Below are 21,162 nucleotides of genomic sequence, written 5' to 3' on the forward strand. Positions count from 1 at the left end.
TCTATTGCTGGACAAGATTTATCTATCCAGTATAAATATAAAAGCAAAATGCTATCAAAAAGAAAGTGAGCTTGGGGGGGGGGGTCGGTTTAAAAAGTTGTGGCTTTTGGTTCTTTGGTAAATATACCACTTCTAGATGGCCCAGGAACAGGGGGGAAAGCTTAAGGAAAAGTAAGTGTAAAAGATTTGTTGTGTCCTAAGGTTAACAAAAATTGTAGATCACAATAATATATCTGAAAGCCCATTTTGATCCAAAGGGCCACATGCAGCAGTAGGGGTTTTGAACGTCGACCCCCTGTCATTTTTGTTCAGAAGCACCCCCCCAGGTTGCAGAAGAAGCCGCTGCTATAAAACATGCTTGCTTGCAGAAGCAGCAGCTTGAGCCATATGGAGAGAAGCAGCTCATGGTGGAGGCTGGTCCATCAACCTCAACCTTCACGGTCACTTTGCAACTGGGTAATTTTGTAGGGAAACTGCCTTTCTATATAGTTGACCCAATTCTTAATCAGTTGACCAGTTTCACTTTTATATTTTAACAAATATACCCAAGTATATCGGCTATAATCATCCACAAGAATCAAAAAAAACTTTGCTCCTCCTTCAGACTCTGCAAATGGCCCACAAAGGTCTGAATGTACTAAAGCAAATGGCCTCTTGCTTATTCTAGTACTTTCAGGATAAGACCCTCGCTTACTTTTAGACTCCTTGCAGGTATTGCAGTCTAGAAAAACTGAACACTTTTTCATTTTAATTCCCTTGCTTAATTCTGGCATTTTCGCAATACTGCGGAAATTGGCATGCCCCAAATGACGATGCCACAGATGCTGACACTCATCATGCAAGGCTCTATTATAGGCTTTAACACATGCCCCAGACTCGCTTACTAGCTGGTCTTTCAAAACAAACAAACCATTTTGTAGCGACGCTGTAACCACTTTTCCAGCTTTCTCTATTCTACAGCCTGAACCAGAAAAGGTTACTTTAAATCCCTGCTTAACAAGACTTGTAACTGAAAGCAAATTATTTTCTAAACTTGGTACACATAAAACATTGGTAAACTTGGTACTTAAACAGTTGATATTCACACTACCCTTTCCAGCTGACTCATGCACTGTTCCATCAGCTAGTACCACATTTACAGATTTACAAGGCTGCTTTTCTACAAGGGTTTGTGCAGACTTGACAAAAATGTTTGTCGCTGCTGAGTCTAAAATCCAGTCTTGTCCAACGTCGTGACTGGTGCCTCGAACTGCTGCGGAAACATACTGGATTCGATTCTTCCTGTCTCCTCGCTTCCCAGCAAACGCAGGCCGCCCTTGTCTTGTATTTTCTCCCACAGACACAGTGCACTGTCGTACTAAATGCTTAGTTGACCCACAACGATAGCATCTTCTAACTGTGAACGCTGCTTCCTCTCTGTGGTCTACAACCTCTTTAGGATGCCGCTCCTCATCAGTTGCATATCTTTTACTGGACTGCCTCCCATTTCTGGAGTTACGGTGAGGGGTTGTGGCCTTCCTCTCATGGCGTCTTTCCTCCTCATCAAGCAAACGGCCAGTTAAGAAATGCATTGTTAATTGGCTTTCTGGGATTGCTTCCAGAGTCATCACTAAATTGTCCCATGACTCAGGAAGTGAAGACAGCACAATATAAACTTTTCTCTGTTCAGAAAAATGTTCCCCAAGTTCATTTAACTGTGAAAACAAACCACGCATTCTTTGAAGGTGTGTTGAAACACATTCACCCTCACTTAGTCTGGCTCGGTACAGAGCTCTCATTAGAGTAATTTTGCTGCCAGCAGTGTCTCTAATATGTATCGCTCTCAGTGCTTGCCAAATCTCACTTGCTGTTTCAAGGTCTCGCACATGAGATAACTGAGACTTCTCTAAACTCAAAATTAAATTGGCATAGGCTTTGTCCTCCAGCCTTTGGTCTGCTTCATCTACTTCTTCATCCTCCCCTTTTACAGGAGGGTTAACAATAACAGTCCAACATTGTTCTTTCTTTAAAAACGCCTGCATCTGTAAACTCCATGACATATAATTGGACTCTCCCAGTTTCTCTACTGGAAAATAGGAAGCTCCCCCTTGAGCTCCAGCTCCAAGTCCAGCCATGGCACCACCCAGCTTTCAGCTTTCCACTCAGTTCTTACTCACACGTGGCTTGAAGAAAAAAGTTCGGCTCCTGGTCCCAAACAGACACTCCCTGCCGATGCCTTCACACAGCCAGCTGCTTGAGAAACGCTGAGTTGCTTCCAGTCTCTGGGTTCTTTTCACGCTCTGTCTCTGCCCACTCAGGACTGGGGACTGGGCCCATAACCTGTTGGAGGGGAATTTCCAGCCGGTGGCAGAGGACAGATGGACTCCAGGAGACATAGGTGTAAAAACCCAAACTAAAATGAAAGCTTTATTACTAAGCAAATAAAGACAAACTCTGGTGGATGTTATTCCTGCAGGCAAGCAACAAAACTCAGCTTTTTTCCTTTATAGCAACGGTCACCTGCAGCCAATTAATCCCAGAAACTTCTTAAAGGTATACACACATGTTTCTGTGCCGAATGTCCTCTAACAATTCTTTCCTTGCACTCCTTTCATGCCTCATTTGTACGCATGCATTGGTTTTCTAAATTACCAGAATAAGTCTGCTTTGTTCACAGAATCTGATGGAGAAGATCTTAAGAGATTGTGCAGTTCACCCATTTGTGATCAGTGCAGGATCCGAAGTACAGAAAACAGATTGTTGGCCTGGATGGGTCATCGGCCTGATTCAGCAGCCTATTCCCATGTTCTTATCATTTCAAATATTTCAGTGGTTTTGAGGCAGTGGGGTGGGGGTAGAGAACCAAGTAATCTGGCTTGAGTTTCTTGGAGGAAGAGTAGACTAAAGTTGGCCTCTGTCTGTCTCGGAAGACAATGGAGGAGTGTGCCTTTTGAGGAGATTTCACCCCTCCCATACCCAAGAATCTCCTGATGATCTCCTGATGGTCTCTGCTGACTCTCCAGAGAGGAGGAGGCGTGTCCTGCCTATCTACTTATTCTGCCCAACAACATATCAGTGTGTGTGAGTGAGAGACAGTCAGTCAGTGTATCAGAGAAAGTGAGAGTGTTAGAGATTCTAGAGATAAGATTGCTGCTAAGTGCAGCTGCAGACTCTCAGTGTAGCATTGATTTATGCTTAGAATATTCAGCTCTGTATATAGTTTTGTATCATAGTTGTAGTTACAGAATAAAAGGAAGATATTCTACAGAGCTGCTTTCCGAGTGGTTTATACTCTGCAAGACTCTGCAAAACTCTGCTGCGCAACGACTGTATTATTGAGACAGTGAATCCGGTGCTCTCAGCTCTAAGCTGTGAGTCCACAGCACTGTGACCTGTTCCTGTGAGAAAGGAGGTCTCTGGCGGTGCTACCCAGCTCGCCTAGCCCAGTCGGGGTTGAGGTGCATGAGTCCAGTTGGTGCACTGGCTCTAGGGCGATGCTGACATCGGTTATGGGCCCAGTCGTTGTTCCAGTCGTCTGACCTGACGTTGTTCCAGTCATCCCAGTCATCCCAGTCGTCCCAGTCGCCAAAGGTTTCTGTTGCTGATTGCCGGACGGTGGAACGGACGCTGCATGCTGGACTGATTTGCGGTGCCCAGAAGCAGAGCTGTTTTGGAGCAGAGTGTTCAAGCTGCCGCTGTTGCTGTTGCTGCTGCTTGATTTATGGAGGTATGTTGCTGACTGCCAAAGGAAGAAGATAGCATTCCTGTTTGCCTGTTAATTGCGCTCTGAGTGGGAGAGAGAGTGGCTGAGGGAGTCAAGGCTTTATCTGTTGCACGAGGGAAGTGTCTTGCTCTAAGTAATAGCAGACATGGCCTGTGCACATTCTGGCCAGATGGCTCTGTCCTTTCCTCTCCTCACGCCTGAAACCTATGCAGTTTGGCAAGTAAAGATGAAAGCGCTTTTACAGAGGGAAAAGCTATTTCACACGATAGATGACCCTCCAGATAAGGATGATGATGATTGGGCTGAATGGCATGCTGCAGATATGAAAGCCCGAGGGACAATTGTTTTGAGTGTTTCAGACCACTTGCTGGTGAACTTAGAGGGTCAAGAGACTGCACAAGCTGTTTGGCATAAGTTGAGAGATATGCATCTGAGGCAGAATGCTGGTTCCAGTGTGATTTTCTTTAAGAAGCTGTGCAGGCTGCAGTTGGAGAAAGGTGGTGATTTGCCTAGCCATCTATCTCAATTAAAGCGTCTCAGACAGGACCTTGTTCAGCGAGACCTGGCTATTTCAGAGGCTGTGTTTGCAATGCTGATGATCAATAGCCTAGATGAGTCTTATGATGGAGTAGCTGCCCAGATTTCCACAATGCCTTCTGACCGGCTAACAGAAGATTATGTGTCTAGCGTGCTTCTGAATGAGTGGGATCGCAGACAGGCTGTTAGAGAAAGCCGGGAAAACTGTGCTGTTAAAAATATGCTTGAAAATGTGCCTGAGTCTTCAGCAGGGGAAAGTGAAAGTGAAACTGCTGCTGTTAAAGCTTTGAAATTGAAGCGGTGCTTTTTGTGTGGAGCACAAGGCCATTTGAGTTTCCAGTGTAAGAAGTCTTCAAAGAAGAAGGGAAACTTCAGAGGCAGAGGGGGAGGAGGAAGAAATCCCCAAGCACCTGCTACTTCAAAGGCCTTGATCTCTCGCTGTTCCAGTCAACGTGGGCGGGGTTTCTTTGTGGTTGACTCTGGCTGTTCAAACCACGTGGCCAAAGATAAGAATCTCTTTGTTCAGCTTGAGAAGCAAGAGAAAGAAATTCATCAAGCAGATGGGACAGTTCTCACGAGTGTGGCTCAGGGAACTGTGTTCTTAAAGAGCCTGAATGCAACTATTAAGAATGTCCTGTATGCACCTGATATTCAGGACAATTTGTTGAGTGTTTCCCAGCTTGATCGTCAAGGGTTTAAGGTGGTGTTTGCTAAATCTCGCTGTGAAATTCTTAGAGATGGCAAGCTTATTCTGCATGCAAAATGTGTAAATGGATTGTACCAATTGCCTTTTGTTTCAGGTACAGGCACTGCAGAAGCAACTGAGAAAGAGTGTTGCAATTTGTCTGTAGATAAGAATGAGAAGTTGCATGACCAATGTATTCATTATTACCACCGTATTTATGGTCATTTGAATTTCCAGGCTGTGGCAAAAATGCCTGATATGGTTCAGGGTATGAAGTTGAAAGAATGTCCCTACCACATGAAATGTGTTTCTTGTGCTGAGAGTAAGGCAAGGCAAGCTCCCAAAGGTACAGAGTCTGGGAGAGAGGCCAAGAAACCATATGAAGTCATTCATGCAGACTTAGTGGGGCCTCTAGTGCTCTCTAGAGGCAATTCAAGGTTTTTCATGGTTCTGATAGATTCCTATTCAAAATATGTTTGGATCTATATGCTGCAGAAAAAGTCTGAAGCCTTTACCAAGTTTCGCCAGTTTTGTAAATGGCTCAGAAATGTACATAATGAGAATGTACGTTGTCTTTTCACAGACAGGGGTGGAGAGTTTTGTTCAGAAGAGTTTGAGAGTTTTCTTTCTGAACAGGGCATTGAGCATAGGACGGCCACGCCCAGATCACCCTGGCAGAATGGTTTATGTGAGAGAGTAAACCAGACCCTGCAGCAAGGAATCAGAACGCTGTTACATGATTCAGGGCTACCCAATCCTTTTTGGGCCGAAGCTCTTTCGTTTTTCTGTCATGTGTATAACAGGAGATACCAGTCTAGTGTAAATTGCACCCCATATGAGATGCTTCACGGAAGAAAGCCATGTGTAAAGCATTTTAAAATTTTTGGTTCGGAGGTTTGGGTGCACACCTCGCAGGGTGACAAACTGAGCAAGCGTGGAGAACATGGTGTTTTCCTAGGATATGAGAAAGGGTCTTATCGTGTTCTGATCACAGACACGAAAACCATAAGGCTGACCAGGAGTATTGATGACAATCCACAATGGGACAGAGTTGGCGTTTTTCAGTGCCATCCCATTTGTGATGATGGTGCAAAAGGGGCAAAGAAAGTTAAGAGGGAGGCAAGTGTTGTTGGTGGTGATAATCCTGATGCCAATGTAGTTCCAAATGATGGCACAGATTATCAGAGCACAAAAGCCTCAGGTGAGTCTGACGCTGACTCAGACTTAGCAGCTTCATATACTTTAGCTCCCCATTCTCCCAAAGAGGAGGAAGCACCAGAACAAGAGGATCAGAGAGTTTTGCGCAGATCCGAGAGAACAACCAAGGGTGTACCACCGAAAAGGTTTTCTGAAGAGTTTGCAAAGACTGCGGTCACGAGCAACTCTGGTGGGGTTTTTAAACCAGGCATGAAGTGTGCTGAGAGTAATAGCACAAAATGCTGCATTTATTTCCTTACCTGATATTTGAAGGGGAAAGCGTGTATTTGAGTTCTGAAAAGTGGTTTGTTCAAATCTGCCTAATTAGAGATGTCAATTTGCATTTGAGAGGAAGAAATGTGTGTGAAGATTTTTCCAGAAGCTGCTTATTCATTTGTATTGTCACAATGTGTATTTTATGTAAATTGCAGTTATGTTAAAGATTCTTGAAATGGTCGGATGAAATGGGGGAGGATGAGGAGATTTCACCCCTCCCATACCCAAGAATTTCCTGATGATCTCCTGATGGTCTCTGCTGACTCTCCAGAGAGGAGGAGGCGTGTCCTGCCTATCTACTTATTCTGCCCAACAACATATCAGTGTGTGTGAGTGAGAGACAGTCAGTCAGTGTATCGGAGAAAGTGAGAGTGTTAGAGATTCTAGAGATAAGATTGCTGCTAAGTGCAGCTGCAGACTCTCAGTGTAGCATTGATTTATGTTTAGAATATTCAGCTCTGTATATAGTTTTGTATCATAGTTGTAGTTACAGAATAAAAGGAAGATATTCTACAGAGCTGCTCTCCGAGTGGTTTATACTCTGCAAGACTCTGCAAAACTCTGCTGCGCAACGACTGTATTATTGAGACAGTGAATCCGGTGCTCTCAGCTCTAAGCTGTGAGTCCACAGCACTGTGACCTGTTCCTGTGAGAAAGGAGGTCTCTGGCGGTGCTACCCAGCTCGCCTAGCCCAGTCGGGGTTGAGGTGCATGAGTCCAGTTGGTGCACTGGCTCTAGGGCGATGCTGACACCTTTGTGGATGAAGTCAAACTTGGAAGGCTGCTGTGGCTGTAGAGACTGATACAGGAGAGACATGTTTTATTGCAGCGGGGGCAGATGCTTCTCTCTGCACTCCTCCCAGCGGTCATTCCTCCTCTGGTCACTGCTATGGATGCACAACCAGACTCTGTTTCCAGGCACTGTGGTCGTCTGCAAAAGATTCCCACACGGTGCGGTTGATATTGCCAGACTTCGTGTCACGTTTACAGACATATTTGTAAAACACAGTTTGTTTGCCACCAGGCCTGGTGCCTCAAGCCAGCTCCCCATAGTACTAATACTAATAATTGTATTCCATGTTGTCTTTAAAAAGAATTTAATTGGTTTTACATAGTATGCTTCTACTGAAGAATTATTAAGTTCTTCAATTTTTGCACCAAGCAAAAATCCAGTTCCCTCATTGTGGGTATGTGGCTTAGAATTTTTTAGTCCAAGGCTGAGGTAATGTTACTGCAGGCCTGGCACTTCTAAAGAATGACCACTTTCCAAAGATTGTTGCGGTTGCTAAGCAACCTGCAGATTGCCTAATAGCTCCCAAACTTAATCACAGCTCAGCTGGAGTGTGTTGTGTCTAATATCATGTGGGATGTTCAAGACTTCAAAACACAAATTAATATTTGTGTTGGATTAGAAAGCAAGTTCACAGAGGGCAGCTGCAATGAACACATCCATCTTTTCACTCAGCTATAAACATGATTTAATTTCAGAGGGTGCTGTGGTTTGTTGCTGAATTGCTTTTGGTTTCCTGTGTCTGACATACGGTCTACCAATATTATGCGTCTCCCAAGATCAGAATGACACAGAACCACATTAATGTCTGGGGAAAGGGGTATACAGAAAATAAAAACTGGCCTAAATACCTTAATACAGAATCAGCCATGTCTTCTTCCTGGCTATTTTTATTTATCTTTTGATAAATATTCATTTGATACATATTTATATCCCATTGTTCCAATGCAAACACATTACATGGGAGTGTACAGCAATTAAATATTGTGGCAAAAGTTCAAAACAGATGATATGGAATAAAGGCTGTTCCGGCAAGCAAAACAAAATCCTACTCATAAAACCTTTACTGCCTCCGATGGCAGGACTGCCAGAATACAAAAATCAAATGGGGAAAGAAACCAAGAAAGAGGTCCAAGCAAACTTCATGAGGCAAGATGTTCCAACCTTAGATGGGACACAAGCCATATTTACATGTTATAAATACAGAGAAGTAAATGTGGGGTGGGTTTGGAGGCTTAGCAGAAAGAAACACATTCTCATTAGCTTCCAACTTGTGAAAAGTAACTGCCTGAAGAAGGGAGGCCTTTGTACTCAACACCATTGAACCCAGCGGCTTTTGACTATACGCAATTTTGGCTTTAGGCGAAATCCCCAGAATGCAACACAACACACACAGCACGTAAGTTACAAGTTTGCTGTCATCAGCAAGGCGTGGAATTCTGCCTGGAAACAAACTGGCAAACAGTGCAGATATCACACGATAGGTGTGATATCGCCACAGAGATGTGAGTAGCCATAACACTGTCCTCCTCTGTCTCACTTTAACAACTTGTCAGCTCCCTCAGTTGGGAAGGTGTGTAGAAAGGCAAAAGAGTCTTGCCTTCCCCTCCCGCAGTCAATTCCAGCTGTGTCTCCCAGGCCAGGGCTTTAAGACAAGCAGAGCAACTGGGAAGAGAGAAGAGTTTAGGGGGCGGGAAAACTTTTAATAATTTTATAGGTTTGTGACCTTATTCCTCAGTTTGATATTTTTACATGGTTTTAATGTATTGTAATTTTGCTGTTATTTTTACTTATAATGTAGTAATGATTTAGCAATGAATTGTCGATAGTGCATTTCTGTCTATTATTTGTTGATAATTTGAGAGTTGATTTTATTGTATAATGAATTATTGAGTATTACTTTATTTGATATAAATTGGTTATTTTAAGCCATAATTTTTATTATGATTTGTATCGGTTTGGATTATCAGGCGCGCAATCTTGTGTATTTTGTTGTTTTTGGATGTTGTAAGCCACCTTGTGTATAGCAATGTAGAATATATGGTATACAAATTAAAAATGAAGCAAAATTGAAAAACTCCCATGCAACAAGGAGTTACTAACATTGTTGCTGCTGTGGTCTGGACCAACTGATGCTTCTGAAATCTCTTAAACGGAAGCCCCCCATATAGACCATCTTGCAATAATCCAATTTGTACATAACTAATGCATGTGTCACCATTGTTTAGAAGCATTATTACCATGTAGACAAGCTTTTGAAGATCATGCCACACAAGTATTAATAGACTTGCAGTCGTGCTTTAGTTTCCACTGCCAGGTTGTTCAGGTGGTATCACAAATAACAAACCCATCAGCTGTAAACAATGGAATAGTACTAGACAAGTTTTTGAGAACTGGAGAGAGATTAGATATCTATCTGTGTGTGTCGCTCATAAACCTGCTATATAAGCAGTTACCATGTAAAATATTAACAGCTTCATATACCTCAGCAAAGATAATCTTATTCCTTGCTTTAGATTTTTTAAAAAAAACATTCCTTGACCAATTCTCCTGGGTTTACGGCATCGTTAAGGGGCAACGAGGTGTACTCTATGTTGCACTCTTAAATGTATTTTTGCTTTGCCTCTAAAACACCTTCCATTCTCATTAGGGAGCAAAGCCTTTCATAAAAGTCAACGTGGAATCTACGTGCCTAAGGGCAAATTTATGCAGTTACAGAAACATTTGCTTAGGAGTAAGTCTTGCTAAAATCCATGAGACTGCTTCTGAGCAAATGTGTTCAGAACAGATGTGTTTCATTTAGGCAGGAAAAAACCTGTCCTTAAAAAAGATACCAAATATGTTTAAAATAAAGCAACCTTAAAAGTATATTTCAAAATAGGGGTGCCAAAATTGTGCCTCTCTACTCTGCCTCAAGAGTGGCTAGGAGGGAAAGCAGCGAGGAGAGGGAAGCAGGAAGTCACTGGTGGAGCGCAAAAGGTGACAGAAAGCAAACTTTTTGAGTTTCTGGCCCATGGTCTCTCATATACCTCCTTGCCAAGGGCACAAGGGAGCCTAGGTGCACCTCTGCCCATAGCCAGGATATCTTGAACATTATACTCCCTCATTTGATGGACCGTCTGCAGGATTGTTGATTGAAAACCACCACTTGCGAATCGGGGAGGGAAAATGCTCCTTCGAGAAGCAAGGAAAATGTAGGTCCGCTCTTCAGTTATTAGCTGATAAGCACAGCACTGGACAGATGTAAAACTGCAAGGAAATGACGGCTGGAGGGGTGGGCGGGCTTGGAGTGCCTGCTTAAGGTTATCAGTGGGGCCAAGGCTTCTGCTGAAGAACTATTAAGAGTTGAGATTCATGAATTATTCTGTGTGTCTTCCTTTCATTATTGACTTATGCACTTCTCGATTGACGTGGCTTTATTTTTTGCAGGGAAACGTTAAAATACGTGGCACACAGTCATGTCTGCTTTTCCTGAACCACAGTCATTTTCAGGATTGCATTATCAGCATTACAGATTCTGGCCCACACTTTCTATTTATTTGTGCAGTGAATGTGCAATTGGCCCTAGCTACTTAAAAGTAGAAGCAGGACTCCGGCATACACACAGACACACATGCCTACTACATTCTCTTACCATTTCGCAGTTGTTGTGATGGAATTTCCTGCAAATTGTGTTGGACAGGCAGGTAAGGCATATTCACTTAGCAATGCTCTGCCTCAGGTTTTACAGACCAACAAATACAAAATACCCTATGCCCACACTCGTCATCGTCATCATCATTCAGCCCAGCTGATTTGGCAAGAAGTGTTGTAAACTTTTTCTGTGACCTGCTTATTGGAGAGGCACAAAGCAGGGATGATTACTCACTTATTGCAGCTGAACACCTCCCTCCCTGCCTAGGGAAGGCCAAACAACCTGGGCTCTTTTTCTGCTGTTGAAAAATATTAACAGCTTTATTGCAGCTGAACACCTCCCTCCCTGCCTAGGGAAGGCCAAACAACCTGGGCTCTTTTTCTGCTGTTGAAAAACATTAACAGCTGTGCCAAATTAAGTGTAAAATGCTGGCTGTAATCATGGGAGCATTTTACACCTATTTCAGGATGCCTTAGGGGCCTGAGGCAACATTGCAGGCCTCCCTTAGAGAGATCAGTTGCAAGACAGATTTTTTTTTTTAATTAAGTCATATTCATGGGGGGGATGCTGTCAGGTTGCCTCGCAAACTTGCTCTAAATCAATTTGTAGAATCATAGAATCTTGGAAGGGCACCAAGGGTCATCTAGTCCAACCCCCTGCAATGCCAGAATCTCAGCTAAAGCATCCATGACAGATGGCCATCCAACCTCTGTTACAAACCTCCAAAGAAGGAGAGTCCACAACTGCTATTATTATTATTTATTGACTATATACCGCCCTATACCTGGAGGTCTCAGGGCAGTTCCACTGTTGAACAGCTCTTACTGTCAGAAAATTCTTCCTGATGTTTAATCAGATCAGAATCTTCTTCCTTGTAACGTGAAGCCATTGCTTTGGGTCCTCCCTTCCAGAACAGGTGGCTGCATCTTCCATGTGAAAGCCCTTTATATATTTGAAGATGGTTATCATATCTCCTCTCAGTCTGCTCATTTCCAGACTAAACATACCCAGCTCCTTCAACCCTTCCTCATAAAGCTTGGTTTCCAAACCCTTGATCATCTTGGTTGTCCTCCTCTGCATACATTCCAGCTTGACAACATCAAATTGTGTGCCCAGAACTGGACATATTAATCTCTAATCTCTATTACATGGGATGTATGTCTTTTTGGACCATTTTTATTAGCACACTGAATGTACATTTACAGGGAAGATGGGAGAGGGATGCATCTGGAGGTCCAGACCAAGCCAGTGTTCAGTCATTCATTCCTGCGTATAATCAGCAGAGGATGCTTAACCTCCCCAAAGCTCCACCACATTGGTTTTATTTATATTTCTTGAAAGTGCAGTTACTCTTTATTCCCTTTCTGCAATTTTTGATCATTTTAAGGTAGAGAACCGCTCTTGGTCATTAATAAATCCAGCAGCCAATCCATACTAAAATATTATTTGACTGCTCTCAATTGTTTGGGAGAAAGTGACCCATGCCTTTCCCTTTCAGCATTAGCAATTCGCCTCAATGAACAGTTTGCTATTAGTACATACAACCCTTAACTACTTGGGACCAGTTTACCTATAGGATCACCTTACTCCAGGCTTCCTCAACCTCGGCCTTCCAGGTGTTTTTGGCCTACAACTCCCATGATGCCTAGCTAGCAGGACCAGTGTTCAGGGATGCTGGGAATTGTAGTCTCAAAACATCTGGAGGGCTGAGGTTGAGGAAGCCTGCTTTACTCCATATATACTGGGTGAGGGGCGCATTGTTACTATGGTATGTATTTTTGTGTTTTTATATTGTAAATTGCCCTGTGATCCTCAGATGAAGGGAAGTACAGAAGACAGTCAAAGAAACAAAACATATACCCACTTGACCATTTCAGTCAGTGGGACTGGCACCATTACAGGGGCCATAGAATACCCGCTCCACATTTGTACAAAATTAATATTTAATGTGGCACTTTGGAACTCTCTGCCCATTGATATCAGGTGGCTCCCCTCCTCACTGTACTGTTTATCCCCATGTAAGTTGTGAGGTTTACTGTACTTCAAACTGCATTCACTCACAGGAAACCAGAAACACGATTAGAGACGAGAGAAGTTTAGGCACATTGCTTTAATTCTCCTTCAGTCCATCCTTCCCATAGTGACATCACCACTGTTTCAACCCTTTACTTTAGAGGAGTAAGGTAACTATTCCAGAGTTTAAAATGCTTAGCATGTCCATTTAAGTCTCTCATACAGGATATCAAGAAGCAGCTGGCTGGAAAGTGAGAAGCCTCCTGCAGGAGGTTTTTGAAAACTACCATCCATTCCAGCTACTCTGACTCTTCATCTTTTTATACGCCGGCAGCAGCGGTGCAGCAAGTCAATCGGGCACCTGGGGCAGCACACGTGGCCTGCACCTAGGGGTGGGGCCAGCCACCTGCAGGGTCAGCCGGGGCAGGACATTCCACAGAGTCTCTGAGGAGTCTGCCTGCCTCCTCCCACTCAGCCGCCCTACAGCTGGGGGGAAGGCAGTGGGCAGACCGTTTGGGGTAGTACAGAGCCTGCGGGCGCCCAAGCCACTGCATCACTCCGAGGAGAGACACATGGCTCGGGCGTCCTGCAGGCCTCGTGGTGAGTGCCGCCCGGCATTTTGTCACTCCCCTCAGTGGTGACACCCAGGTCAGCCCGCCCCCACCGCCCCCCCCTTTCTCTGCCCCTGGCTGGCAGTGACATCGGAAAAGACACAAGAATGCTGCTGTTGCTAAACAGGTGATGTTGCCTTAAGCTCTTCAATGGCAAAAACTCCGTTGGTTTGTTTGTTTTTAAGTCCCACCCCCCTTAAAAAATGGCTTTCAACAAAGTACATACAGTACAAGTACACACACCAGCTGCAGGCAGAATCATAAAATGTAGACTAGACAGCACATACTCTTAACATTTGCCAAGGTTCTCTTTTCAAACAGGAACGCTGGTAGGCCAGTACAGCAGCTTCTTAAAACAAACAAATAAAGGACGACTCATACATCAAGGATGCCAACAGAGAATAGCTTTTGAGATATGTAACTGGTAGATGAAAACCGATCTTAAGATGGGTTTGCAATTCCACTTCTCTTCAACAAGCCTAAATCCATATTTATTTATTTTTGGGGGAAAGCTGGCAGATATACTGCAATATATATATATTTCTTTATTTACATAACTAGTGATAATTCAGTACCACTTAACGTAGTGACACTGTATACAGAATCCAGGCCCTTTCCTGGTTCTTAGAGCTAGCGGTCCATTAAACCAAGTAGTGTGCCATATATAGGAGGAATTTGTGTCCACATTGCAGTGAATACCTATTTAAAATACTGTTTGAGCCATGAAGGTGTTTTCCAAGGGTGTGGTGGGGACCTGTGAACCAACTGATGTGATTTGACTCCCATCGATCAATAGTCAGAAATTATGGGAGTCCAACATCGTATGGGAGGGGATGCAAGTTCCCCATCCCTGGTCTCTTACTCCGATAGTCTGTGATGCACCCCTTCTAAAGACATCTGGCTTATGCGAGACTAGGACCTGTCAACTCAAGAGAGCCCCCAAGTCAGCTAAGTTCCCTTGAAATGCAGGCGACCATCTTAAACATGACATTGACACAAGAGGCTCAGGCGGTTAAGTTTAGCAACAAGGTTTAAGGACCAAGGAGCTTCTAATTGCCTTGCACTTTGTTAGCTACGGACGGGAGTCATGTTTTTAACAGGGTGCCCTTTTTATGCAGCAATCTTATCTTAAACCCAAATACAGAAAGCTCAGCACAGAGTTCAAAAGGCAAGAACACAGCCTCATGATAAAACCACTGTTGGAGCTTCAAGGATTGCTGCCTCAGCTCCAATGTTAGTTAAGACGCCTGTTCCCCACCCCTCAATTTAAACAGCCACAAGATGGCACAGTAAATATTCACATACTGATCATATCTCCATTTGGAGAGCTGTGCTCCTGAACTCCCTACCTAGCCAGAGCTCTATTTCACCCTACCAACTCCTGATTTTTTTTACAAGCACTGCGCAGTGGGATCCATGTGCAGCAGGGCTGCCTGAAAGAGGCCCATTACATGCCATTGCCTCAGCCCTTTCATTAAAACTCACTCCCACATGGATTTGTGTGTGTGTGTGTAGTATCATGTAAATCCATCCTTAGGGGTATTCCTCCTGGAGGTATATGTAGACAAGAGCAGGGGCACAGAAAAGCCAGCTATGGCTCTATGTTTTGCAGTGCTCAACAACATAGATTAGAATCAAAAGAGTGCTACAGTAAAATCTTTAGTGCATACATTATTCTTAGCTGCTAAGCAGATCATTCCTGCCCAGACCATGTGACCTGGTTTTAAAAATCCCTTTAGTTTTCACTGGTCTTACCCAGTGGGGGCATTCTCTGCACTTGTGTGCTTCTTCCTTTGGTGTGTGTGTCCCCTCGAAGAAGATGATGTCATAGCCATAGATTTGTTCGGATTTCAAAACTGACCACAGTTACTCATTTAGAGGAACTGTTTGCTGACCATCCAGAAATACCTGTTTTTGGACCACAGATGCAACCACAATTGGAAGCAAGCAAGTATTCCAGTGGTGGTTTTAACACCACCTTTAAAAGCAGTTACACCATTTATTATTATTATTATTTTAAACACTGAAGTGCATCCCCTGCTACCTTTTTTTGGACAGGAAAGGAGCGAAATACAAAGTACTTGTCCGTGTCCCTCATTTAGGATGGTTTGTTCCATCAGGTGGTTCTTTGGTCGGGTCCTGCCAACTCCTGGACCATGAATCCTTCGAGAGGAGCCCACATTTAGAGAGAGCACCTTTCATTTTCAGGTAGCTTGCATGATTCACAGCTGAGCTGTCTAGCCACATAGCTGTCACCCGAGAGAATACTTATGTTTTCTGGAGACATTCCTTACATTTCCCCTTGCCAGCAGCTAAGAGGCCTCCAAACATCTCTTGGGAAGCATAAGTCATGTACACAAACCCATCTTCATCTTTGTAATCCTGGTAGACTTCTGCCAGCGTTAGAGACATGCTTGCTAAACTCTTGTTGTTTACCAGCATATAGAAAGCTTGCGTAGAACTCAGCGCCATTCTGCTTCTGGTTAACAAAGAAAAGAGAAGGAAAGTCTTTTAAATGTGCAAGTTGTTTCATGCTATGCCAATACAATCCTAATCCAGGACAATGTACTCAGTGATTTTGTACCCTTGAGAATACTTTATAACTGGGCTCATTTCTTATTGGCAGGCTTCACTCAAGGGAAGTTTACACTGTTTTAACACCTACAAAAGAAAAGTGGGCTGTACGACATCACAGTGACACTGGGTGATTGACAGGTGGGTAAATTCCTCCAGTCCATCAAGATGGCCCAGTAAGGGTGAGGGAACCCGGAATCTGGCTTTTTTGGAGAATTTTTTACAGCTTGTGTAAGTTTTGCCACTGAAAACTGGGGTGCTACTTTTACTCCACGTATAGGCTGGCTGGTGGTAAGCAAACTTTAAACAAATTCTCCTTAAATAGATATATAAGACAATCCATTAGGAATTGGGTAGGGGGAATCAACCATCACGCACCCAGTTGTGCACATCAGTGACCATTCAGACAAGTTTTGGGACATTTAGATATTCAGAAAGGCCAAGTGAAATAGTAAACAGGTTGATTACAGTTTCCCTAGGGTCCATCAAGTTAGTTATGGATTGAGTGGGAAAGTCATCTGCAGCATTGACCTCAGCTACAGAAACTGGTAGCTAAATGTCCTTTAATACGTAGCCACAAATGATACAAGATGGAACAAACAAAATCCATTAAAGAAAATCCTCTCCCTAATTTAAGCTCATCACTTTTGGGAAAGTTTTTGCTTACTGTAACTCCTGATCTTTACATTTTGTCAGCAGTTTAGCTTGAATGTTCAGTGCACATAACATTGGTGCAGAGTCAAACATGAAGTTTAATAAATTTGTATCCCATCCCCCAAGAAGCAAAGAATTATATTTGTCTAATAAATCATGGTTTACTGGAATGTGCAGGCACTTCTTCTTCCCTTTTATATATCCATTCTCTCTTGCACTGCTGTTAGACAGATTTCAGTGTTTGTTAAAGCACAGTTTCTAGCTACATTCAAGCTATGTCAGATTATAGTTTGGAACCAGAACTAATTCTGGTTTATAAGATTAAAGCCACAGTTTCTCAGTTTGGATGCAACAGGAAACTTTGGTTTAAAATCCCCTAAAAGCTTTTAAATTATGGTTTAATTATGGTACATGAGGGAAAAAGAAGGGGATATCAGGCAGGTACAATGATTATTTATTGGACTGAGATAGTAGAATCTGAACAGGGCTGATTTGTGAAATGGATCAAAGATTCATAGTTTGAGCAAGTATTTGAACCTAGGCTTATTGGTAGTAGGACAGTTAGCTGGTTTCCAGAGGTTTATAGAAGTGTCAGACTCAAATACTTACACAGATTATCTATATCCTACAGCTAGATCAGCAGAAGCGAGGTTTAGGTGGTAAAGGAAATACCTAAAGTTATGACAATTCCTAGCCTTCCAAGAGGAATACACCAGAAAAAGGGAGACATTTCTAGGTGGTAGCATAGTGCAAAGTTACTCCTTCCCCACTGTCTAACTGAAACAAACAAATATCTATTGTTACAAACACACACAGTCTTTTTTTAAAAAATGTAGTTTTTAGGGAAACCAGTAGACGCTGCTCTGCTTCCTCCTCCCCCCCCAAAAAAAAAGCATTGCGGAAAAGTTTAACATGTTTCTAATAAGGTACTAATTTTCACACAAAGAAGCTAGTGAGTGGGATGTTTATTGGGGGTAAGAACACTGGATATGTGCCAACTTCATCAGCTACTATTGAGAATGTACAGTAACAATTTATATGGGAACAAGCTACTACTGACATATTGTAGGATACGAATTGTAGGATAGGAAAGCTATCCTACAAGATAAATCCTAGAAAAATCCTAGTACTCTGCTCTGTATTTCACTCCACCTTGGAAAGGTTGTGAACTGAGAAGGCAAACAACTGTATCAGTCAGAGAGGTCAGACCGCTTGCTTAGGACCAAGGGCAGATTGCTGAAACGTAGCACATTTCCTAAGCTGACTTCAGAGAGGCTGTAGCTCAGGGCCACGTCTGACATTACTTTTCTCCACTTGGATTCTGAAAGAAGATGGAAAGGTGCTGTTCTAGAATGCCCACAATCTTTGTAATGCGCAAGTAGTTAGAAAGCATGAGTCACATCTGCGCTGGGTCTCTCTCACAAAATTTACAGACTGCTGCCTCCTGTCTGAAGCTCTCCAAGGACCTCTAAAAGCTCCAAAACAGCAGGGTAAAAAGGGCTGAATGTGACGCAGTCTGGGTTTGAGCCAAAGCATCTCAGGAAAAATGATATTGTGCAGCGAGGGACGGGGAGGGCAGTCTGTGGCCTTGGGCAACTGCTGCTAACCTTAATTAGCTAGACTTCCTAATGCAGGCTCCAGGGGAGCCAACTTGAATAAAATACTGTGGGGGGCCAGGTAAGCCCTGCCCTGCATAATTGATCACATGATACAGTGCCCACACACACACTCACCATTTGAATAAAAATGGCCACCAACTTGGGGCCCCCAACCCCTTTCAAATATTTTATTGTGAGGGCCGAAACCCCCACAGCCCTAGGAGTTGTCTCCTATGGCAGGCTCCTTATATCCCCAAGACAGAAGGGTTACAGACAGAGAAGGCTTGGAATACTATGACTCAAATGAAACACAGTCATGCACTACACAAATAGTTCTGGGTGCCGTAACTATGGTTCTTGAACAGTCCTCCCCGACCCCCCCTTATAACAAACAGTTCTCAAAACTGGGGAGGATTTAAAAGCAGCTTGCAATATATCTAAGGGAATGCGGGTGGCGCTGTGGGTTAAACCTCAGAGCCTAGGACTGTCCGATCAGAAGGTCAGCAGTTCGAATCCCCGTGACGGGGTGAGCTCCTGTTGCTCGGTCCCTGCTCCTGTCAACCTAGCAGTTTGAAAGCACATCAAAGTGCACGTAGATAAATAGGTACCGCTCTGGCGGGAAAGTAAACAGCATTTCTGTGTGCTGCTCTGGTTTGCCAGAAGCAGCTTAGTCATGCTGGCCACATGACCCAGAAGCTGTACGCCAGCTCCCTCAACCAATAAAGCAAAATGAGTGCTGCAACCCCAGAGTCGGCCACGACTGGACCTAATGGTCAGGGGTCCCTTTACCTTTACCTTGCAATATGTCACAAGTAATCAGTCCCCCCCCCCCAAATACTAGCAGAACACTTTGGAACCTGGTCTCCAAGAGGTTTCATCAGCAGATCTGGGTTTAGAATAAATAATCCGAAGCCTTGCTAAAAGATTTTCTTATTTTTAAAATCTGGGAACTACAAGCTTCTTCTTCTTGTGTGTGTGTTTTAATCACCATTGATACAAACACTGAGAATATATCTCAAAATTTTGTCTGTGTGTGTGTGTGTGTGTGTGTGTGCAAGGGGGAGCGGGCAGTAGGAAAGACGACATTAATCTAACAGATTTCTTACCACAGCCTTGTGCAAACAAGAAGGAATCATTTGCAAGAGAACTCAAATGATCTGAGCCCCATCAAAGCATGGAGGGGAAAAATCACAGAAATGTGCTGAGTAATATAGTACATATTATCACATAGTTTCCAAGTTCTTTCAGAAGTCTTGCTGCAAAAATAGATTAGCAAAAGAAGCAGGCAGAGGAGCAGGGAGAGTCAACAAAATTAGAAGCCTATCAAGACCTTGCTACATACCTGATGATAGTTATAAACTGAGTCATGGTCAGCTCCTGAGGCACAAGAAACTTGGTTTTGTCTAGCAGGGGAAGGTACTTTTCTTTCTGGTACCTTTCAACAATAACCTGTTTTTAAGAAAGAAGGAAACAGATTTTAAAGCGAAGTAGCAATAGAGCATGCTGCACAATAGTACTCAAGAACTAGGACGGCAATTCTAAGCACACTTCCTGGGCAGAAAGATCCATTGATCCCAGTGTGACTTGCTAGTGACTAAATAAGCACAGAATCCTCGATAATTTGAAAATGTGCAATTATCAGTAATCGGCAAAGGAAAAGGAAACAGAATAGATACTTACCGGGACTTTTGTTGGGAACTTTCCTCGTATGCCTGCAACTTCTTCAACTCGGGTTGCTATGCAGAAGAAAAGCAAGGATCAATTGTCTGCATTTCTGCATGCCCGGAAGCATATGCCATTGCAATCAACAGGCTTTTGAGTGCAATCTGTAGCCTAGTCCAAATCAGTAGCTTGATACACCTAGAGCCCACCGTGCCATCCCCAACATTATTCCAGTTGATCTCATTCCCAAATAAATGTGCAGCCGGATTGGAGTCTGGTCGGTTAGTAAAAGGCTCCGTCTGCAACAACTTACCAAAACTCTTTCTTTGTTTAAACGGTCTGACATGCTGGCAGCTATGTAAAGGCTGCATTTCCCCTTTGGAACGCAGGCTGCCTTTGCTTTTCCTTTTTAACCAGCGACTCCTGCACCGGATCAGCTGCCGTCAAAATGCACCGTTCTTAAAAAGAGCCCCCTTATAAAGACCTGCTGGTGACATCAGCCTCGTTCCTTGCCCTACCTCTCCCCTCCCCTCCATAAGCGGTGAGGGGTGGGGTCAGGCTGGCCTCCGCAGGGTTAGGGAAGGCAGCAGCAGGGTGCCTCACGGCCAGAAGAAGGCATCGTTCTAACCTACAGGGTGGGGAGGGGTCTCTGCCCCGCGCGCAGCGCATGGCTTCTTTTACGCGCTGTGGCCTGTGCTGCTGCCGGGCGCTCTTTGGTTTAGATCTTCTTGGGAATAGTTTGCTGTGTGACACAAAGCTCGTGTCTTTTACAAAATAAACCCGTTGATCCACGCTGCAACCTGGAGGGAGGGGAGTGCTGTTGAACCCGGGGGGGGGGAGGAGTTACATCTTAGGAAACATAGAGGATCGGCTGCAAGTCCAGCAGCTCGTTGCTATTTGCTGCGCTTTGCAACGGTGCAAGGAGATCTTCTCCTTCAGCTTGCTTTCGTGTGGGGAAGGGGGGGGGGGTTACACAGCTGCATGCATCGCTTGCTTCCTCCTCCCGTGCCGCTACCGTGGCTGCTGTGCATGTTTAGTCTGGAGGAAGTCCCCTTCCACTGCGTCGAGAGGGGTAAACTCCCATCTCTCTCTATGTAGGATCGCGCCCTTAGCAGTGACGTTGCTTCCTTTGGAAAAGTTGCGCAGGCAAAGCTCTTTGCGCCATGAATGGTTTTGCTCCAAGTTACTGAGAACAGGTCAAGGTAGGACTCGCTCAAGAAAGCATTGTG

General features: G+C 43.9%; 1 protein-coding gene across 1 annotated transcript; it reads right to left on the bottom strand.

Moving 5' to 3' along the window:
- Positions 1-12,777: 12,777 nt before the first annotated feature.
- Positions 12,778-20,717, bottom strand: MAP1LC3C (microtubule associated protein 1 light chain 3 gamma). The gene is made up of 4 exons (XM_083495988.1): positions 20,247-20,717; positions 19,952-20,007; positions 19,614-19,720; positions 12,778-15,924 (listed from the first exon to the last, which is right to left on the bottom strand). Exons 1-4 carry the CDS (start codon positions 20,302-20,304, stop codon positions 15,714-15,716), a joined length of 432 nt encoding a protein of 143 aa, XP_083352114.1. The 5' UTR covers positions 20,305-20,717; the 3' UTR covers positions 12,778-15,713.
- Positions 20,718-21,162: the final 445 nt, after the last annotated feature.

The sequence above is a fragment of the Podarcis liolepis genome (genome assembly GCF_965112155.1).
Source record: "Podarcis liolepis genome assembly, chromosome: 3".
Classification (NCBI taxonomy): domain Eukaryota; kingdom Metazoa; phylum Chordata; class Lepidosauria; order Squamata; family Lacertidae; genus Podarcis; species Podarcis liolepis.

What these genes read in the sequence shown, in the direction of transcription:
- MAP1LC3C (XM_083495988.1), bottom strand. Translation starts at nt 20,304, where the DNA reads ATGCAGCCTTTACATAGCTGCCAGCATGTCAGACCGTTTAAACAAAGA. An exon ending in AGTTCCCAACAAAAGTCCCG is followed by an intron (nt 19,721 to 19,951) that starts GTAAGTATCTAT and finishes TCTTAAAAACAG; the next exon opens with GTTATTGTTGAAAGGTACCA. An exon ending in CAGTTTATAACTATCATCAG is followed by an intron (nt 15,925 to 19,613) that starts GTATGTAGCAAG and finishes TTTGTTAACCAG; the next exon opens with AAGCAGAATGGCGCTGAGTT.